The following is a 22,535-nucleotide window of genomic DNA, read 5'->3' as shown; positions in this document are numbered from 1 at the left end:
TTGCCCCCCCCAACAATCTGGGTCCTTTAACAACCATGTTACTAACGTAACAATTTCAACAGTTCACATAACAACCATAGCAAGAAAAGTCGTAAAACGGGGCAAAACTCACTTAACAAATGTTTCACTTAACAAGAGAAATTTTGGGCTGACTTGTGGTCGTAAGTTAAGGATTACCTGTTCTTTTGAGCAGAGGTGATGGGATAAGCATCAAGAAGTGAGTTTTGCCAGAATAAGGACCCACAGCAAGACAATGCTAATTTGTAGGGTGGTGGTGGTTGTTGTTTTTAAAAAAAGTTTTATTTTAGAAATTAAATTTGGTTAATATGATAGCTTCTATAGATTTGGCAATTTCTGTTTAAATTTCACTTCTGCAGATCTTTAAGGAACACCTTTAAGACTGAGGGTAAAAATCACATATAACTCATAACTTCACCTTGGGCAGTCTTCTGTGCAATCCAGCTACCTCTTACAGGAAATCTAGATTCCATACTGCAGGAATAATAGAGTAGATTGCATGAATCTTGCTCGAACATAGCACTTACCAGCTCTGGTCCGAAAAAAATAAACATTGTGACCACCAGTAAAGGTAAAGTTTCCCCTCGCACATATGTGCTAGTCATTGCCGATTCTAGGGGGCGGTGCTCATCTTTGTTTCAAAGCCGAAGAGCCAGTGCTGTCTGAAGATGTCTCCGGGGTCATGTGGCTGGCATGACTCAATACCAAAGGCGCACGGAACGCTGTTACCGTTTCACCAAAGGTGTCCCTATTTTTTCTACTTGCATTTTTACGTATTTTGAAACTGCTAGGTTGGCAGAAGCCGGGACAAGTAATGGGAGCTCACTCCGTTACACAGCAGCACTAGGGATTCGAACTGCCGAGCTGCCGACCTTTCGATCGACAAGCTCAACGTCCTAGCCCCTGAGCCACCGCGTCCCTCAATTGTGACCACTAGATGGCAGCAAAAAGACCCAGAAGTCCCCATCTCTTGGCTGCCATCTGGTGGACAGTTGGATGCTTCCATCCCAGATCCAGTTCTTGCAAAACTAGCTATGTTGTTTTCATTGTGGGTTTCATTGTGCATGCTTTTTTTCTCTGCTTTTGTCACTGACAATGCCTATAAATAATGGGAAGTGCAAACGCAAAAAGAAAAAAAAAATGCAGCGGGATACGAGGATCTGAAAATGCAAAGGAAGTATTCCTCGGCCCATCCTTGCAACGTTTGTGGGTTTTGTGTGTTGTGTGAACTTGGGTTTACTTCAGAAACTCTTCCTTTGACTTGAAATGTTTTTAAGCGTCTTTTTGATTGCCCTTTTCTGTCTTTTTCCCTGTGAAGCCAACAAACTCAGATAGAGGCTGGTTTATCACACCATTCGGAGGAAACCCATGGTGGGTATATCTGGCCGCAGCTATTCCTGCTCTCCTGGTTACCATCCTCATCTTCATGGACCAGCAAATCACAGCTGTTATTGTCAACCGTAAAGAGCACAAGCTGAAGGTTGGTGCCTTGTTATGCAAGATTGGAACAGGGATGGGCCAAATTGTTTTAAGAGTACATTGTGGTAGATCTCTCCAGGAGATTGGTGCAGATAACTGTTCTGAGACCTAATGAGGTCTCCTTGGAAGCAGTTTATTGCTTAAAATAATATGCACTGAGGGATGCATTATTAAATATGAGCCAACAGGGTTTGGCGGCAGCCAAAAAAGCTAATACAATCCTTGGTTGTATAAATAGAGGCATAGAATTGAACTCATGTGAAGTATTAGAATAGAATAGAATTTTATTGGCCAAGTGTGATTGGACACACAAGGAATTTGTCTTGGTGCATATGCTGTCAGTGTACATAAAAGAAAAGATACGTTCATCAAGGTACAACATTTACAACACAATTGATGGTCAATATATCAATATAAATCATAACGATTGCCAGCAACAAGTTATAGTCATTCAGTCATAAGTGGAAAGAGATTGGTGATGGGAACTATGAAACGATTAATAGTAGTGCAGATTCAGTAAATAGTTTGACAGTGTTGAGGGAATTAGTTGCTTAGCAGAGTGATGGCCTTCGGGAAAAAACTGTTCTTATGTCTAGTTGTTCTGATGTGCAATGCTCTATAGCGTCATTTTGAGGGTAGGAGTTGAAACAGTTTATGTCCAGTATGCGAGGGATCTGCAAATATAAATATTAGTACTGCTTTATAAAGCTTTAGTAAGGCCACACTTGGAATAGCGCATCCAATTTTGGTCATCACATTATAGAAAAGATGTTGAGACTTTGGAAAAGGTGCAAAGAAGAGCAACTAAGACGATTAAGGGCCTGGCAGACAAGACACATATGAAGAACGGTTGCAGGAATTGGGTATGGGCATTCTAGAGAGAAAAAAAAAAGGACTATAGGGGGTGACATGATAGCAGTATTGCAATATCTGAGGGGATGCCACAAAGAGGAGAGGGGGTCAATTTATTTTCCAAAACACCAGAAGGCAGGACAAGAAACAATGGATGGAAACTAATCAAGGAGAGAAGCAACCTGGAACTAAGGAGAAACTTCCTAACAGTGAGGACAATTAACCAGTGGAACGGCTTGCCTCTAGAAGTGGTAGGGTCTCCATCATTGTACAGAGACTGGACAACCATTTGTCTGAAATGGTATAGCGACTCCTGCTTGAGCAGGAGGCTAGACTAGAAGATCTCCACGGTCCCTTCCAGTTCTATTCTGATTGAACCTATGGTGCATTTAGACCAGGGGGTGTCCAAACTTGGCAACTTTAAGACTTGTGGACTTCAACTCCCAGAACTCTGGGAGTTGAAGTTCACAAGTCTTAAAGTTGCCAAGGTTGGAGTCCCCTGTTTTAGATAATTATTCCATGAAAGCCTTAACAATTACGAAAGATTAAGATGATGAGGTTTTAATCCCAAATTCTAGAAGATTTCAAGACATCTAGATGGAAATTAGTTTCCATCCCTTACTTCTTTTCCTGCCTTCAGGTGCTTTGGAGAATATAATTCTCCCAAATAATCTGGAGAAGGTATCTCGCCTTTTCCAGAGGCTTCTTTTTTGATCTTCATTTCGAGGTCTGACACCCGCCGCCTCCTTCCTTGCGTTTTGTGTGACTGGAACAGACATGGGATTAAAACAACATGGCTCCTCCAGAGTCACTTAGCATTTGCCCCTAAGTAAAAGAGTGAGGAATGCTTTCTGAAGAAATACAAACGGGCTTTGTCTTGGCTTTGAATCAGGAAACACAGCTGGATCAACTGTTCAGCCTGGAAGGAAATATCTTTGAATTCCGCCAGCTGTTTTATCGTTGCGAAATCAACATTTATCAATTGATCCCTCGTTTATTTCACCTCGGTGTCTGATTTAGCATTTTTTTTCCCCTCCAAATGTGGAACTTACCAACCACAGTGCTCGGAAAAATCAGGTTGGTTTTTGTAGGCTGGCAATTCAGAATCTTTGCAGGTGGTTGGATGTGTGATCAGAATCCCCACAGGAAAAAGAACAGAGAAGGTCAGATGGAGGAAGACGCATTCAGAAGCACCAAAGATCATGCTGGATCTGAATTACTGCAGTCCAGGTTCAGGATAAGGATAAGAAAGGGAATTCCAATGCATCAATGGACAGACACAGTCCCACCAACCCAATCCACCAACCACTTAGGTTGCAAGAACAACATCAACCGCAATCCCAAAGGCAGCATTTAAAGACCAACAAACAGCGACGCTGCAAGCAAGACCATGGCATCATCGGAAGACATCCGAACAACAACACCAGTGTTAATTTACATCACACAGACGGTTGTATTCTTGAATACAGCTCATCTGTCTGGAACCCGCACTGCATATCGGACATAAAGTTTCATGAGAAGAGTCCTCCACTCCTCTACCCGCAATAAAATACCTTATGCCACCAGACTCCAAATTTTGGGCTTAGACAACTTAGAACTATGCTGACTTCAGTCTGACCTAAACATAGTACATAAAATTATCTACCATAATGTCCTACCTGTCAATGACTACTTCAGCTTCAACCACAACAATACACGAGCAAATAATAGTTACAGACTCAAGGCAAAGGGCTCCAAACTTGATTGCAGAAAATATGACTTCAGCAACAGAGTTGTCAATGCCTGGAATGCACTACCTGACTCTGTGGTTTCTTCCCCAAACCCCCAAAACTTTAAGCTTAAACTGTCTACTGTTGACCTCACCCCATTCCTAAGAGGTCTGTAAGGGGCGTGCATAAGTGCACCCGCGTGCCTAACGTCCCTGTTCTAATATTCCTTTTTTACTTACTCTTTTCATTTATCCAAATTATGTTTATACTTTTATCTGTTATCTTATATATGATTGACTAAATAAATAAATAAAATAAATGACTCAGCAACTACAGCCAGTCAATCACACAACCAGAAATCAGACCAGGGACTCAGAAGAGTCGCGCTAATTTTTAAAATAATTTTATTATGTTTTAAGATTTGGTATAAAGACGTCAGATGGGCAAAATAAGTATATATTTTCAGTGGAAAGCAATGTTCTCCCTTGAATCTGCTCTCCATCAACTTAATGGTCTCCCTGCAGCTGTTAATACACTCAAAATACAAAATGCATGAGGTTCAATAGTATTTCCCCTATCGATACATTTCTTTCTTTTTTCTACTTCTCCCAAGTTCTGCGTGTTTCCAAAGTTCTTTGATCCATTCTTTTTGTCCTGTGATCTTCACTGGGTTGAATTTTTATTCTTCGTCCCTTACTTGAAATACTGGCAAGAAAGGTGTTATTTTTATTTTAAGGCAGAGATACGGCACAGAATGTGAGAACAAAATGACACCCCTATTACACGGTGAAAGAAAAAAAAGGGGGACAAGAACAAGATGCAAATCTTGGTGCTAATTAACTTCTTTTCAAGGTTTTTAGAGTGTCTGCCCTAGGCTACGTTTCTTCCAAAAGCTATATTTATTTCCATCATTTGCAGGTGAATTCTGAATTTCACTTAATTTGCCTCGACATCCTGATGGGCTGAAGAGAAACTTAGCACTTTAAATGTCTTAACTGACAGTATCTTATTTTCACATGTTTCAGATGCAAAGGGCCACTTTGGATTTTTTTTTTAAAAAAATGGTGCTTATTTGGTTGTTCTTGTTGTAAAGTTTTCTCCCTTGGTATCTCTCAGCATATTTTGCTGTGGGAGCAAAGTTGAGATTAGAACAGGGGTGGAAATCCAGCAGGTTCTGACAGGTTCTGGAGAACCGGTAGCGGAAATTTTGAGTAGTTCGGAGAACCGGCAAATACCACCTCTGGCTGGCCCCAGAGTGGGGAGGGAACGGAGATTTTGCAGTATCCTCCTCCCAAGAATGAATGAAGGATTTTGCAATATCCTTCCCCCAGGAGTGGGGAGGGAATGGGGATTTTACAGTATACTTTCCCCTAGAGTGGGGAGGGAATGGAGATTTTGCAGTACCCTTCCCCTGCCACACCCACCAAGTCACACCACACCCACCAAGCCATACCACACCGAACCGGTAGTAAAAAAAAAATTTGAATTTCACCACTGGATTAGAACCATCTGTGTAGCTCTCTTTATACTGCAGGATCCAATCTAGATGGTGGTTCATTGGGACCAGAGGTTTAGTCTTCTGAGTTTTCGGACTTGTGCCGAAGCCCATCCTCAGGGAAGTTCTCTCTAGCAGTATTTATGCTTTGGGCTTTTCTGTGTGGGGTATTGATATGGTGCCTGGTTGTATGTGGCTTTCTAGTTGTTGATTGGGGTGTTGATGACCGACTATTAAGTCGTTGTTTCCTTATGCTGCCAAGCCCTCACTTCCTAAATACTCGATAAGCTGGCAGTAAATGGACAAGAAGCAACCGGAATGGAAACTAATCAAGGAGAAAAGCAACCTAGAACTAAGAAGAAATTTCCTGACAGTTAGAACAATTAAACCAGAGGTCTTCAAACTTGGCAGCTTTAAGACTTGTGGACTTCAATTCCCAGAATTTTGGGAGTTGAAGTCCACAAGTCTTAAAGCTGCCAAGTTTGAAGGCCTCTCAATTAAACAGTGGAATTCTCTACTCTATTCTACTCTACTCTGTTCCGTAGAAATGCTGATTTGCTGACGCTTTAATGTGTATATCAGTTTGACCTCTGTTGATGCCATACACTAAATATAATAAATAAATAAAGCCATGACTTCTACCCATTTTCTTACATTACAGCTAGAGCCATTCTGTATCTAAGTTTATGTCCGTTCATTTGGAAACTAGTCAAGGAGAGAAAACTTACAATTAAGGAGAAATTTTCTGACAATTAGAACAATTAAACAATGGAAGGATTTGCTTCCAGAAGTTGTGGGTGCTCCAACACTGAAGGTTTTTAAGCAGACAGCCATTTATCTGAAGCGGTATAGAGGTCTTCTTCTTGAGCAGGGGTTGGACTAGAAGACCTCTAAGGTCCCTTCCAACTCTGTTCTTCTATATTCTAACTCCATAGACCTTTTGGGACCATGTGATCAATTTTGGTGAGCTTCCAGTAGGCTTCCAACAAGCAAAGTCCAATGGGGAAAGCTGGATTCACCTCTTGTTATTCCGTCGTGTTACTCTGTTAATATGTTCTTCTTTGAACTGAATTTTTAAAAAGGTTATGTAAAGGCATTTAGACAGAACTGTTCTTGGGGTGTGTGTGTGTGTGTGTGGTTTTTTTTGTGTGTGTGTCATCCTGACTTGCAACCAATTGATTAGTGAAAGTTCACAGTTATAATGGCACTGAAAAAAAAAATTGATGTGTGGATTAATCCTTCTAATTATAACCAGGGCACCGTCCCCATGGTCACTTGGTCAAAATTTAGGCGCATAGCAAACTCCTGAGAAGCAAAGTCAGCGAGGGAAGCGACAACGTGGCTTATTTAACAACTGCAGTTGTTCGTTTAGCAACCATGGCAAAAAGTTGCAAAATCTGGCATGACTCGCTTAAGGACTGCTTTGCTTAGCAACAGAAATGCTGGTCCCCGTCGGCTCCTAAGTCGAGGACTGCCTGAAGATGCTAACCGGTGGACAGTCTCTCCAGATATCTTCCCATTTAAATTCAAAGCCTCTGAAGAGTTAAAAGGATAGGCTTTGGTCCCCAAGGAAGAAAACCCTTAACCCGGAGGCTCCAACTGGTTCAGAATGCAACCGCGTGGGTAATAGTGGGAGCAACTCGAGGCTCCCATGTAACACCTATCCTGCGTGAGCTGCACTGGCTTCCGGTGCTCTTCCGGGTGCAATTCAAGGTGTTGGTTATCACCTTTAAAGCGCTCCATGGCATAGGACCGGGTTATCTATGAGACCGCCTGCTGCTACCAGTAGCCTCCCACCGACCCATGCGCTCCCATAGAGGGGGTCTCCTCAGGGTGCCGTCGGTCAAACAATGTAGACTGGCGGCCCCCAGGGGGAGAGCCTTCTCTGTGGGGGCTCCTGCCCTCTGGAATGAACTGCCTCCGAAGATACATCAACTTCCTGATCTCTGGACCTTTTGCCGCGAGCTAAAGAACTTTCTGTTCCATTGCGCAGGGCTGGCTTAATGAAGTTTTTTTATTGGGGTTTTAATATAGTTTTATTATAATTCTTTCAGCCTTTAATTTAATTAGTTTTTAAATGCTTTTTAAACTTTTTGATTTGTACTTTTTACCATGGCTGTAAACCGCCCTGAGTCCTTCGGGAGAAGGGCGGTATATAAATTAAATAAATAGAAATAGAAAATAGAATAGAATTAAAGAAAGGCCTCTTTAAGCTTACAGTTTTTAATACTGTTTTTTGTGTTCACATCAAAGGCTATACACCCCCCCAAAAAATCATGTTATAGCATATTGTGGTGGTTTACATGACACACAACAAGTTCAGGTAACATCTGGGCCAGTGATGGGATTCCAAAGCTTATCTTACCGGTTCTATGCGAGCGCGCTTTGTTCTCGCACGCAGCACTCAAAAACCGCCCTCGATGTCAGCGCTGGGGAGCTGAGCTGTTGTTTAGCTCAGCTGAGATGCGGCAATCCATTCTGCCGTGTGAACCAGCTGAGCTAAAAAACAAGGGAATATGGGATAGGGAATGGCAGGGGTGGGAGGGGGGGGCCAGCCAGAGGTGGTATTTGCCATTTCTCCGAACTACTCAAAATTTCCGCTACCGGTTCGCCCAAACCGGTCTGAACCGGCTGAATGCCACCTGTGATCCGGGATCTCACGACGTGCTGAACCTCAAAGTACCTAATCCTATTTTATCCTAATTTAGAATATTGTTCAAAGCCGGCATCTCAGTTCCACTAGTGTTGTGACTCCAGCCCCCGAACCTGGCCCCATGCCCGGAAATGACTTGGAGCCGGGCCTGCTGCCAGAAAGTGACTTGGACAGTGAGGGGGAAGGGCTGTCAGGACTTACCTCGGGAGCACTGGCTTCCCTGGCTTAGCTCCAGGAGCCAGAAGCAGGCCAGGTGGAAGAAATAATGAGGCCTCCATCCCCAGACTCTTCCCCCCCCCCAGGCCATGCCTCCAGACCCGGCTGATGGCAATCAGGCATGGTTGAATCCTAGGTTTCATAGGCAGGAGAGGAGGGAACAACAGAAGCAGGGGAGGGGCAGGCCTAGGAAGTGCTGAGTCATGGAGCCACACCCCACAGGATATAAAAGGCAGCGAGAGCTGCTGTGTCTCTTTGTAACAGGCAAATCCACTGATTGACTAGAGCTGAAGTTTGTGACTCACCAGCGTTGTGGAAAATAGCGAGGGCTCTTGGCAGACGCTGGCTCTTTTGCCGCCAGAGCTGATAGTGCCGGCTAATTAAGCCATCATTCGGATGGAGGCGGAGGAGGACAGAACAACTAGGTTGCCATCCTCACCGCAAAAACTTCACACTTAAAAATTAACTTTCCTCTTCCTTTTTCCCTTCTTACCTTTGCAGAAAGGTGCTGGATATCACCTGGATCTATTCTGGGTGGCTGTGTTGATGATCATCTGTTCCTTCATGGGCCTGCCCTGGTACGTTGCTGCTACCGTGATCTCCATCGCTCACATTGACAGTTTGAAGATGGAAACGGAGACCTCGGCGCCTGGCGAACAACCCAAGTTTTTGGGAGTTAGGTATGCTGACCTGATGGGAAAAGAGATTGAATGCTAAGTATTCTAAGAAGCTGCCTAGCATGGCATTCTTCACAGGCCAGAAACTACAAGCTGTATTTTTCTCTGAACTGTGGGATCAAACACAGCTTAGAGCTATGAGTCTTAGACATAGATAATATGGAGTACATTGGGGGTCTTGGTGCTGTTTGAGCTTGGGGGTTTTCTTGCAAGATGTTTCATTACCAAACTAGGTAACGTCATCAGGGCTGGAAGGGAGTGGTGTTTGTGGAGAGGAAGAGAAGGAGGATGAGGAGAAGGAGAAGGATTGTGGGGTCCTTGGTGCTCTCTGAGCTGGGTTTTTTTCTTGTGAGATGTTTTATTACCAAACTAGGTAACATCATCAGTGTTAGAAGATAGTGGTGTTTGTGGAGAGGAAGAGAAGGAGGATGAGGACTCTGGTGTTCCTGATGCTCTCTGAGCTTTGTTTTTTCCTTGCAAGATTTTTCATTACCGAACTAGGTAACATTATCAGTGCTAGAAGGGAATGGGGTTTGCTCTTACCTTCATATGCTAGCGGCTTGCCCTGTCCGGATCGGTGGGAGAGTTCTTGGTGGTTCCTTGATACAGTAGATTATTTCTGTATTAGCATGCAGAACGTGGTGGAATCTCTAACTAGTCTGGAAGGAGGCGTTAAAAAGGGACCAAGCTTAGAGTCTTTGCATTGGAGAAAACAACACAGGCCTGACCTCCCCCAAGTCCATGAACCATTCCTAAGAGAATGCAGTCAATCTGGTGAGATTCTCGTAACATAGGTGACCAGCAATAAAGCTTCTGCTTGAGACTATTCATGAGTGGTTCTGGTTGCTTGTACTTGACACCAAGTCCTTCTTTGAAACAAATTATAGTGGCCAAAAAACGAAAAAAAAGTTCTTTTCTTCCTGAAACCTTGGAGATATTGTAAGTTCATGTCAGGTATACATGTAGTCCTCGACTTACAACGATTTGTTTAATAAAATGTCCTTCAAATAAGAATTGGTTATGCTATTCCTGGGTTTGATTTCAGAGAGCAGAGAGTGACTGGATGTATCGTATTCCTTCTGACAGGCGTTTCGGTGTTCATGGCCCCCATCTTGAAGGTAAATATATATATTTTAGTTTGCTTATCTCTTCCCCACCCTTCATAGAATTCTGCAATAATAAGCGCTTAGCTAGGAATTTCAAAAAAGGAGACATATTTTTAATACATTGAAAGGACTAAAACGAAACCATTAAAGAGGCATATCGAAACACCATCGCTATGATTTTAAGAACAGAGAAATATACTCAACAGGAGAGGAATCACAGAGTGTGTAGAAATTTTGCCTTGGCATTTGTGCAGAAAATGTTTTTGCGACCAGATAGTATGATCACCGAATTTAGGGGGAATCCTGGGCTGTTTTCTGTCCTTGCTGGTTTTTGCTAAGTTAAAATCCCCTGTATTTGGAAAAGTTATACCTGGATAAAACAGAACAACAACAACAACAAAATACTATTGTCATTTACAAAAGAAAACCAGGTTTCCAAATCAAGATGAATGAAAAATCGTACCTATCCAGAATTCTATAATTTATTTATTTATTTAATCAAATTTTTAATCAAATTTCATGTCGGTCAGTCTGTGTCTGTCTGTCTGTCTGTCTAATCCTTTATATAGCCATCCATCTCATGCATGTGACTCTGGACAGTATCCAATAAAAGCAGAACACAGCTAGTCCTCAACTTACGACCACAATTGAGCCCAAAATTTACGTTGCTAGGTGAGAAATTTGTTAAACGAGTTTTGGCCCATTTTACGGCTTTTCTTGCCACGTTTGTTAAGTGAATCACTGCAGTTGTTAAATTAGTAAGGCGGTTGTTGAGTGAATCTGGCTTCCCCATGGACTTTGAGGTCGCAAAACGGGATCGCATAACCCCGGGACACTGCAACCGTCATAAGTGTGAGTCGGCTGTCAAGCATCTGAATGTAAATCATGTGACCATGGGGATGCTGCAGCGGTCGTAAGTGTGAAAAATTGTCACTTTGTTTCAGTGCCGTTGTATCTTTGAATGGTTACTAAGCGAACTGTTGTACGTCGAGGGCTGCCTTTACAAGCACATCTTAAATAACCATAAAATGGGCTGTTTTATGTAATCCATATAATCCAGCAGAGTGTTTTAAAATTGTAGAGCGTATGACTGGCCACTTAGTATTTGAGGCACTTGGGAGCTGGCCTGCATTTATAGCAGATTGCAGCATCCCACGGTCATATGACCGGTTTACGATGGTTTGGTGGAAACCCTTGTTTACGTCCCGTTTCCGGCAAAAAAAAAACTTGCCTTAGCCAACAATGGGGCTGCTTAAAGACCGCAGAAGTCATAAAATTAGATCTGGGCAAGCCACTTTTTGACTAACATGACTCAATTATGCCAGGCTCAATTATGGTCATAACCAGTGGTGGGATTCAAATAGAATAGAATAGAATAGAATAGAGTAGAGTAGAGTAGAGTAGAGTAGAGTAGAGTAGAGTAGAGTAGAGTAGAGTAGAGTAGAATAGAATAGAATAGAATAGAATAGAATAGAATAGAATAGAATAGAATAGAATAGAATAGAATAGAATTTTTATTGGCCAAGTGTGATTGGACACACAAGGAATTTGTCTTGGTGCATATGCTCTCAGTGTACATAAAAGAAAAGATACCTTCATCAAGGTACAACATTTACAACACAAATGATGGTCAATATATCAATATAAATCATAAGGATTACCAGCAACAAAGTTACAGTCATACAGTCATAAGTGGAAGTAGATGGGTGATGGGAACGATGAGAAGATTAATAGTAGTGCAGATTTAGTAAATACTTTGACAGTGTTGAGGGAATTATTTGTTTAGCAGAGTGATGGCCTTCGGGAAAAAACTGTTCTTGTGTCTAGTTGTTCTGGTGTGCAGTGCTCTATAGCGTCGTTTTGAGGGTAGGAGTTGAAACAGTTTATGTCCTGGATGTGAGGGACCTGTAAATATTTTCACAGCCCTCTTCTTGATTCGTGCAGTATACAGGTCCTCAATGGAAGGCAGGTTGGTAGCAATTATTTTTTCTGCAGTTCTAATTATCCTCTGAAGTCTGTGTCTGTCTTGTTGGGTTGCAGAACCGAACCAGACAGTTATAGAGGTGCAAATGACAGACTCAATAATTCCTCTGTAATTTAACAACCAGTTTTCTGCCCTAATGACTGGGTAGGTGTGGCTCGGTGGTCATGTGACCGTGCGGGCGTGGCCAACTCATTGTCACTCACGTCGACGGGCGCTTCGCCTTAGCTGTTACAATGTACTAAGGGTTAACCAGAGAGGCAGTTTCTGTCAGCAGGGCAATAAAGTTTAGGCTAGAAATACCACCAGAATGTTTCCTTCCTGCCTTCCTTACAGGATTAGCCCTGTAAATTGGAAAAAAACAAAATAATATTTCTTCCAACAACCGGTTCTCCCGAATAGGTGCGAACTGGCTGAATCCCACCACTGGTCATAACTCAGGGACTACCCGTAAAGACACAGTTACAGACCTGGGGAATTTTGGGAAGAGGTCTAAAAGGTAATGCCAATGGTCAAGAGCTGCAGATGTTTAATTGGGCAACTATGGGAAGAGCATGTTAAGTAGTGGGCTTCATTTTTTAAGATATCTCTTGGGTTCATAGGGCAGTTTTCCCCTAGCAGGACCTGGGAATATAATTCTACCTGTTTGGGAGATGCTAGGGGCCTCCACTTTGGGGAGGGCGAATGGACTTTTGCCAGGTAAAGAATCGGGGCAACACATTAAATTCCGATCAAGGTGATTTATGCCTGTACAGAAGAATCTAGTCAAGTAACGGTGAACACTAAATTGGCACTAGATACGAGCTAATGGAATTCAAGGGGGTTGGACTTGGGTTATTTGTGGGAACGTAACAATTCAGTGGTGGGATTCAAATAATTTAACAGCCGGTTCTTTTTTTTTTTAATTTACATTTATATCCCACCCTTCTCCAAAGACTCAGGGCGGCTTACAGTGTGTAAGGCAATAGTCTCATTCTATTTGTATATTTACAAAGTCAACTTATTGCCCCCCACAACAATCTGGGTCCTCATTTTACCTACCTTATAAAGGATGGAAGGCTGAGTCAACCTTGGGCCTGGTGGGATTCGAGCCTGCAGTAATTGCAGGCAGCTGTGTTTTTTAATAACAGGCTATCTTACAGCCTGAGCCACCACGGCACCTCTGCCCTAATGATTGGGTGGGTGGGTGTGGCCATGGTGGGCGTGGCCAGGAGGTGTGACAGGCAGCACTAGGCCTCCTGCACACCCCTGGGAGCAAAAACGGGACGCGTGGGGACTCCTGGAAGTGGGGAGTGGGGGGCAGGCAGCAATTTAGCAACCGGTTTGCCCGAACCGGTTGAATCCCACCACTGGAACCATTCCAGGGTGTTTCCTCTCTTGACTCCACCGCTAGTCTCTGCCTCCTCTTCTACAGCTTTCCCAAAAGTCTGGACAATTGCTGCCAACTTCCCAGTCCCAGATACGGGATTTGCGTATGTGCTTGCAGACTTTCCATATTGTGAAGTTTTACGTTTTGGTTGTATGACAGTGTTTCTGGGTTGCAGCGGTACCCCATGGTTGAAAATAATTGTTTAGCGGGACTGTCCGTGGATTAATCTGTACAGTAGCCGCGGTAATTCTGGTTTGCATGATTTGTAAAGGAAGAACAGCATCTTTTGAATCTTGAAATCAGTGTATGGAACTTCTCTTCAGAACTGCAGTGGATCATAACAAACCCCGAGGGATATGTTGAGCTGTAAACAAAGAGATCCATCATCTTAATGTGTATGTGTGTTTTTCCCCCGGCTGGGCATGAAAAGCCAGAGAAAGTACAATTAAGGATTCTGCTCGTTTTCGTTGTTACTTTAAAATCTCTTTCCCCCTCGGGTGCTTCAACAGCTCCTTCGTTGTTTATTAACGGACTGGTTAGGATTGCATAATTAACTGTTGTGCAGAAGTGTCTGCATTAAATACAGAAATAGCTGGGAACAATTCTGCATTGATTTCCTTAGATCAGGGGTGTCAAACTCAAGGCCCGGAGGCCGGATCCGGCCCACGGGGGCGGGTGGGGGGGAGGTCTTAGATCTGGCCTGAGAGGCAGACCTGGAAACAGTGAAGGAGCGGCCCACGGTGCCTCTGCCAGTGAAAACGCCCGCGGCCCTCCCCGAGCTCGGTTTTCACTGGCAGAGGGTTGCAGGAGGCCATCGCAGCCGAAAACAGGACTCAGCTGGGATTGCCAGAGGAGCCTTTTAAAAGCATTTTTTTTAACAACCTCTTTGGCTGAAGTGGTTGTAGAAAAAATGCTTTTAAACGGTTCTCATGATCCCAGCTGAGCCGCGCGATCATCAGAGGCTTTTTTTTTACTTTTAAAAGCAATTTTTTGGCTGAAGAAAAAATGCTTTTAAAAGTTTTTTTTAAAAAAAACTTCTGATGATTGCGCAGCTCAGCTGGGCAAGGGGGTGGGGGGCAGGGATTTTTGCTACCGGTTCTCCGAACCACCTGCTGCCATCGCTACCGGATCAGGCGATCCGGTCCGAACCGGGAGCATTTCTCCCCTGTGCGGGCCCCCACATATGTGCCCCCCCCACTCCACTTTGGCTGCCAGAGGTACCGCAGGCTGGTCCTTTGCTATTTTCAGGCCAGATTTAAGCACCCTGTGCCCCACGCTTGATTTATGAAATAGCAAAGGACCAGCCCGTGGTGCCTCTGGAAGCATGAGCCCCTGTGCCCTGTTTTGGCCAGCAGGGTGCTTCAGGAGGCCCTGTCTTCCCCACACCCCAGCCTGTGGAGGAGACCCTAGCTCCATCTCTCCCACCCCCCGGCCTGCGGAGGAGAACTACAATGCTGATCCAGCCCTCGAAGAAATCCAGTTTGATCTAGAGTTTTATTAACATGAAGCAGAAAATCAAAAGCTGCCATCCTCAAAATAACAATGGTCTTCCTCATTACCACCATAGTATCTTTTCAAAAGTACTGTATGCCGCTTGCCCTATACTTCCTAATGTACACGCATACAAACACTCACAGATACAACATGAGGAGAGAGCACAAATACACTTGCACACACAAATCTACCTGCTTCTGTTGTTCCCTCCTCTCCTGCCAACGAAACCTAGGGTCCAGCCAGGCCTGATTGCCATCAGCTGGGTCTGGAGGCGTGGCCTGGGGGGGGAAGAGTCAGGGGACGGAGGCCTCGTTATCTCCTCCACCTGGCCTGCCTCTGGCTCCTGGAGCTGAGACAGGGAAGCCGGTGCTCCCGAGGTAAGTCCTGACGGCCCTTTCCCCTTCCAAGTCACTTTCTGGCAGGAGGCCTGGCTCAGGGGGCACAGACACAACAGTATTGGAAGACTGCTATCTTGTCACCCATAGTTTTTTGTTTTGTTTTGTTTACATTTATATCCCGCCCTTCTCCGAAGACTCAGGGCGGCTTACAGTGTATAAGGCAATAGTCTCATTCTATTTGTATATTTTTACAAAGTCAACTTATTGCCCCCCCAACAATCTGGGTCCTCATTTTACCTACCTTATAAAAGATGGAAGGCTGAGTCAACCTCGGGCCGGGCTTGAACCTGCAGTAATTGCAGGCTACTGTGTTCTAATAACAGGCTCTAACAGCCTGAGCTATTCCGGCCCTAGTCCTTCTTTTCATTAAATTAGACATACCCAATTCCAGCAACCGTTCTCTATATATATTAGCTTCCCGTCCCCTAATCATCTTTGTTGTTCTTCTCTTCACTCTTTCTAGAGTCTCCACATCTAGGCTAGGAGACCTATCTTTTCTGCATAGAATTTTTTTTTTTTCAAACACCAGGCTCAAGAAGGGATGGTGGGTTCATCTCAGGGGTGAAAACCAGCAGGTCCTAACAGGTTCTGGAGAATCGGTAGCGGAAATTTTGAGCAGTTCCAAAAACCGGTAGTGGAAATTTTGAGCAGTTCGGAGAATCGGTAGCAGAAATTTTGAGCAGTTCCAAAAACCGGTAGCGGAAATTTTGAGTAGTTCGGAGAACCAGCAAATACCACCTCTGGCTGGTCTCAGAGTGGGGTGGGAATGGAGATTTTGCAATATCCTTGCCCCAGGAGTGGGGAGGGAATGGGGATTTTGCAGTATCCTTCCCTGCCACGCCCACCAAGCCACACCACGCCCACCAAGCCACAAGCACAGAACCAGTAGTAAAAAAAAATTGGATTTCACCACTGGTTCATCCCGTATCTCCTCTTTCCTTAAAGAACGAACCAAGTACAAAATGGTTACAAGGTCATTCGGTTCAATTATCTGAAAAAAAAAACACCTTGTTTTCCTTGTGCTTTTAGCTGTTATTTAGAAGGTAGAAAAAGACTTTTCGTTTCCTGATCTTTATGTCTCTGCTGATTTTGGCTCTCGGTGTTATAAAAACCTTCATTTCTCTTTCTTGAGTTTTTCCTGGTTATCTAGTTTTCTTTTTTATTGCTTGCCCCGTTCGAACCTTTGCTCCTGCCAAACATTTTAAAGCAGAATACAGTAACCTGCTTTGTATGCAAAGGTCATCGGTTCAATCATTACCTTTTCCGGATAGGGCTAGAAAAAACTTGTGCCAGTCCAACCTTCCCGAATGGGCCCGGGCAGAGATGCGTCAGGAATAGCAAAGTTGATTTATTGATCGCAAGCGCATTCGTGTGGCTTATGTTGGAAACATCCTAAATTTCACTTTCCCAGGATAATTGCAACATTTGAGGAGGGCAGCCAACTAGGTCTGCATCCACCTGTGCTCCACGTCACATTTTGCTTTTAAATCTCTCTCTTGCATGAGCCTAGTCCTCATCAGACCCTGTGAATGGCTCTTAGCCAAAGGGAATTCTGGGATTCGTAGTTCCGGCTCATTTGGAAATCAACAGTATGTACAGCTAGTCCTCGGCTTACGACCACAATTGAGCCCATCATTTCTCTTGCTAAGCAAAACAGTTTATTAAATGAATCCCCTCCCCATTTTATGACCTTTCTTGCCACAGTACAATGGTGGGATTCAGCCAGTTCACACCTATTCGGGAGAACCGGTTGTTAACTTTCTAAACTAGGGGTCTCCAACCTTGGCAACTTTAAGACTTGTGGACTTCAACTCCCAGAATTCCTCAGCCAGCAAAGCTGCCTGAGGAATTCTGGGAGTTGAAGTCCACAAATCTTAAAGTTGCCAAGGTTGGAGACCCCTGTTCTAAACAGTTCAGAAGATCGGTTGTTGGAAGAAATCTTATTTTGTTTTTTTCCCACTTTACAGGGCTAATCCTGTAAGGAAGGCAGGAAGGAAACATTCTGGTGGTGTTTCTAGCCTCATCTTTATTGCCCTGCTTACAGAAACTGCCTCTTGGTTAACCCTTATCACATTGTAACAGCTAAGGCGAAGCGCCCATCGACATGAGTAATGTTGAGTTGGCCACGCCCACATAATCACATGACCACTGAGCCACGCCTACCCAGTGGGTCATTAGGGCAGAGAACCGGTTGTTAAATTATTTGAATCCCACCACTGCCACAGTTGTTAAGTGAATCACTTCAGTTGTTAAGTTAGTCACACGGATGTTAAATGAATCTGACTGCCACATTGACTTTGCTCATCAGAAGGTCGCGAAAGGGGATCGCATGACCCCCCTGGGACATTGCAACCGTCATAAATATGTGGCGGTTGCCAAGTGCTTGGATTTTGATCACGTGACCATGGGATGGGGGAAATGCTACAATGGTCATAAGTGTGAAAAATGGTCATAAGTCACTTTTTTCAGTGGCATTGTAACTTTGAAACAAGGGCTACCTGTATAAGAATGTTGAAAATATTGAATGAGGTAGATCTGGTTTAACAAAGCAGCTTGTTGATTCCTAGATAATTTGAGAAAAACAACTTGGCACTCTTGATTGAGGGAATTTTGAAAAAAACTTGGATCATATGAATTTTGAAGAGAACTTGATCATATGTGCATATTCATAGCTCAAAGACTCTTATATATAAGAGCAACAAAGATGATTAAGGGACTGGAGGCTAAAACATATGACGAACGGTTGCAAGAACTGGGTATGTCTAGTTTAATGAAAAGAAGGACTAGGGGAGATATAGAATAGAATAGAATAGAATAGAATTTTATTGGCCAAGTGTGATTGGACACACAAGGAATTTGTCTTGGTGCATATGCTCTCAGTGTACATAAAAGAAAAGATACGTTCATCAAGGTACGACATTTACAACACAATTGATGGTCAATATATCAATATAAATCATAAGGATTGATATGATAGCAGTCTTCCAATATCTCAGGGGCTGCCACAAAGAAGAGGGAGTCGGGCTATTCTCCAAAGCACCTGAGGGTAGAACAAGAAACAATGGGTGGAAACTGATCAAGGAAAGAAGCAACTTAGAACTAAGGAGAAATTTCCTGACAGTGAGAACAATTAATCAGTGGAACAAGTTGCCTGCAGAAGTTGTGAATGCTCCAACACTGGAAATTTTTAAGAAAATGTTGGATAACCATTTGTCTGAAGTGTGGTGTAGGGTTTCCTGCCTGGGCAGCGGGTTGGATTAGAAGACCTCCAAGGTCCCTTCCAACTCTGTTATTATTATTATATAAGTTCTCGACTTAGGACCACTCTATTAATAGTACTTTGGAGGCTTTGTTTTATTTATCTATATCCTGCTTTTTATTATTTTTATAAATAACTTCAGGCCGTGAACATATTCAACGCACCTTCCTCCTTCAGCCATTCATTGCAGATCATCAGATCTATGGTAACCAAGTTATCAGATACGAGTAGATTTTTTAATGTAAAGATCGTCAATATATTATTAGCAAGGATATCAAACACAGTGGTACCTTCTTGGATGGACAAATGGCAAGGAGATGGCTGGTGAACAGATTTAATTTAATAAAATAAACGTTCTGTTCCTAAATCTGTGTTTCTGAGCAGCGTTTTTCAATAGAGTCTGTCTCTGAATTCAGCTTTCCATTATCTAGCATCTAAAAATATTACAAACTTTGTAAATAACATTTGTTACTTGTGAATAACAGATATGAGATAGTAGCTGGGGATATCCAAACTACTTGTTTGAGTTTTTATTGTTTGAGTTTTTAGTAGTCCTGTGCTAAGGGGGGGAAATGCCACTATGGAAAGATACTTTATTTAAATTTAACTTTTTGTCTGTGTGACTTGTCGAACTTTAAGTCTAATGTCTAGCACAAAGTAATCAGAAACATAACTGATCCCATAAAACGTGTACTTTTAAATATGTGAACAAACATATTTATTTAATTGTGCAGGGCTGAGCTAAATTTTAAATTACTGGCTTTTAAATTGGCTTTTATTCTATATTTTTAATTCTAAATTAACAGGCTTTTAGAATAAGTTTTTTAACTGTTTTTATATTCTTTATATTGTATTTATGTGTTTTTAAATGCCTGTACACCGCCCTGAGTCCTTCGGGAGATAGGGCGGTATATAAATTTGATCAATAAATAATACAATAATAATACTTCATTGCAAATACAGTTTGTGCTCTAAAGATTAGAATGGTGCAACATTTTTGGCAAGGAATGCTGATGTGCAGATGTCATGTTCTATGAAAGATGGGGAACAGCTCAGAAATGGAAAGTTCTGTTATTGTTGGAAAGTTGACAGACATTCTTTTTAAAACACTGCCATGGAAGGGTTCGTGGTGGCTCAGTGGGTGAGACACTGAGCTTGTCGATCAAAAGGTCGGCAGCTCAGCGGTTCAAATCCCTAGTGCTGCCGTGTAACGGGGTGAGCTCCCGTTACTAGTCCCAGCTTCTGCCAACCTAGCAGTTTCGAAAGCACGTAAAAATGCAAGTAGAAAAAATAGGGACCACCTTTGGTGGGAAGGTAACAGCGTTCCGTGCGCCTTTGGCGTTGAGTCATGCCGGCCACATGACCACGGAGACGTCTTCGGACAGCACTGGCTCTTCGGCTTTGAAACGGAGATGAGCACCGCCCCCTAGAGTCGGCAACGACTAGCACGTATGTGCGAGGGGAACCTTTGCCTTTACCTTTATAGAACAAATTTGTGAAAATATTAGACAAGCTTTGCATGTCATCTAACCATGATGACGAACCTATGGCACCCGTGCCTGAAGTTGCAGGTGGAACCATGTCACCTGGCAAACGCAGAGTCGCCCGTTCCTTTTCCTGGTTTCTGCTGCACATGCGCGTGTGCGTGCGACAATCAATTGGCCTTTTTGCATGCGGCAGTACCAGAAACTGGAAGAATTGATCTTTCATTTTTCTGCGTGAACGTGCGCGCTGTCCAGCTGATCATCGCAATGCACATGTGTGTCAAAACCCTGAAGACTAGGTGGCCGGTACGCATCCGGGTGACGGAAACCAGAAGTTCATTTTCAGGCGCATTTTTGAGCAGCTTCTCTTCCAGGTTGCAGCCCTGACAAGCGTGCGCACACATGCGCTCCTTTTTCGGCCCTTTTCACCATCACTGTCATATAAGATGATAAAATTGTGTTGATTTCCTGCCTCGTAATCTTGAATGGCGCTCTTTATGTGTTTATTTCCCGTCCCCCCGGGCAATTTAGGATTCTATACATTCATTAAATGACAATTCAAAGAGTGGTGTGGTGGCCTAGAGGTGGAGCTTCTCGCCTCACAATGAGGAGGCTGTGAGTTCGATCCTAGGTAGAGGCAGATATTTCTCTCTCTGGGCACACTGAGAATAGATCTGCTGAACCAAACTCCGCATTGGTGACGGGAAAGGCATCCGGCCAGTAAACACTCAGCTCCATTCAGTTGCCCAGACTGCACTCCGCAAGGGATTATGGGGAGATGATAATTAAATGACAATTCAAATTTACAATGGTACTGACAAAAGTGACTTACTGTGTTTTTCAGAGTGTAAGACATACTTTTAGAGGCTAAAAATTTGGGTGCATCTTATACTCCGAATGTAGCTTTTTCGAAGCTTTTTTTCAGCCCTAACTAGGCGCTAGCCCAGTGAAGCGATCTCCCCGTGCTTTGCCTGTTTTTCTCATTGCTGCTTCCTCTCAGCTGTGCCTTACAAGCTGTTTTTTTTATCCCCAAGCAGGAGATAAAAAAAATCAGCAAACTGAAGCTGATCAGACTAAGGACGTTAGCCAGATGAGTACCTGGTAGGCAGATTCCTCCCCCTATTTTCCTCCCCAAAAAATAAGCTGCGTCTTACACTCCGGTGTGTTTTATACTCCGAAAAATACGGTATGTCCCATTCTCACACTTATGACTCTTGCTGCATCCTCATGGTCACGTGATCAAACTTGGGGTGCTTGGAAACCAGCTTGTAGTTAGGATGGTTGCAACATCCTGAGGATTGTCATTTCCAACCTTCCTAGGTAACTTCTGGCAAGCCAAGTCAATAGGAGCAGCCAGTTTTGCTTAATGACCATATGTTTCACTTAACAACTGTAGCGATCCTCTTAAATAGCCGTGGCAAAAAAAAAAAAAAGGTTGTAAAATGGAGCGTGCTTCGCTTCATAACCGCCTCGCAGCAAAAAAAGATTTGCGCTCAGTTGTGGTCATAACAGTGTTCTGTCCCCCCTCGCCTCCATCCGAGCGATGGCTTAATTAGCCGGCACTATCAGCTCTGGCAGCAAAATAGCGAACATCTGCCAAGTGTCTCTGTTATCTCCCTTGATGCCGATGAGTCATCCAGGAACAAACAGTACTTCAGCTCTAGTCAAGCAGTTGATTTGCCTGCTATGAAGAGGCACATCAGCTCTTGCTGCTTTTATATCCTGTGGGGTGTGGCTCCATGACTCGGCACTTCCTAGGCCTGCCCCACCCCTGCTTCTGTTGTTCCCGCTTCTCCTGCCTACGAAACCTAGGGTCCAGCCAGGCCTGATTGCCATCAGCTGGGTCTGGAGGCGTGACCTGGGGGGGAAAGAGTCAGGGGACGGAGGCCTCGTTATCTCCTCCACCTGGCCTGCCTCTGGCTCCTGGAGCTGAGCCAGGGAAGCCGGTGCTCCCGAGGTAAATCCTGACGGCCCTTTCCCCTCACTTTCCAAGTCACTTTCTGGCAGGGGGCCTGGCTCGGGGAGCGCAGACACAACAAACAGAGAGCTAACCGTCTCTTTGTTCATTTGGGATCTGTAGCCTTTTGTTTCAAAAATCATTTTCTCAACAAAATATTTTACTTTAAAAAAACAATCAGACACTCCGCAAGCATGTGTAGAAAATTTGGAGATTATGTGTTCCTCTGTTATTAAGGCTTTGCCGTTGTTTTTAACTCCAGTTTTTTTCCTTTTATCTCTCTGCTTAGTTTATTCCCATGCCTGTCCTGTATGGTGTGTTCCTTTACATGGGTGTTGCATCCCTCAACGGAGTGCAGGTAAGTGTCGGCCTTCACAACCCAGCTCTT

General features: G+C 43.6%; 1 protein-coding gene across 3 annotated transcripts in view; it reads left to right on the top strand.

Moving 5' to 3' along the window:
* Positions 1 to 22,535, top strand: part of SLC4A4 (solute carrier family 4 member 4) — a 238,703-nt gene that overhangs the window by 200,434 nt on the left and 15,734 nt on the right. For all 3 annotated transcript variants that reach the window (XM_058192187.1, XM_058192186.1, XM_058192184.1), the window contains exons 18-21: positions 1,337 to 1,498; positions 8,924 to 9,102; positions 10,145 to 10,217; positions 22,437 to 22,505. In XM_058192187.1, the coding sequence (XP_058048170.1) occupies positions 1,337 to 1,498; positions 8,924 to 9,102; positions 10,145 to 10,217; positions 22,437 to 22,505 (483 nt within the window). The remainder of the gene's footprint in view (positions 1 to 1,336; positions 1,499 to 8,923; positions 9,103 to 10,144; positions 10,218 to 22,436; positions 22,506 to 22,535) is intronic.

The sequence above is a fragment of the Ahaetulla prasina genome, chromosome 8, assembly GCF_028640845.1.
Source record: "Ahaetulla prasina isolate Xishuangbanna chromosome 8, ASM2864084v1, whole genome shotgun sequence".
In the NCBI taxonomy this organism is placed as follows: domain Eukaryota; kingdom Metazoa; phylum Chordata; class Lepidosauria; order Squamata; family Colubridae; genus Ahaetulla; species Ahaetulla prasina.
This window is presented reverse-complemented; position numbering and strand designations above follow the sequence as displayed.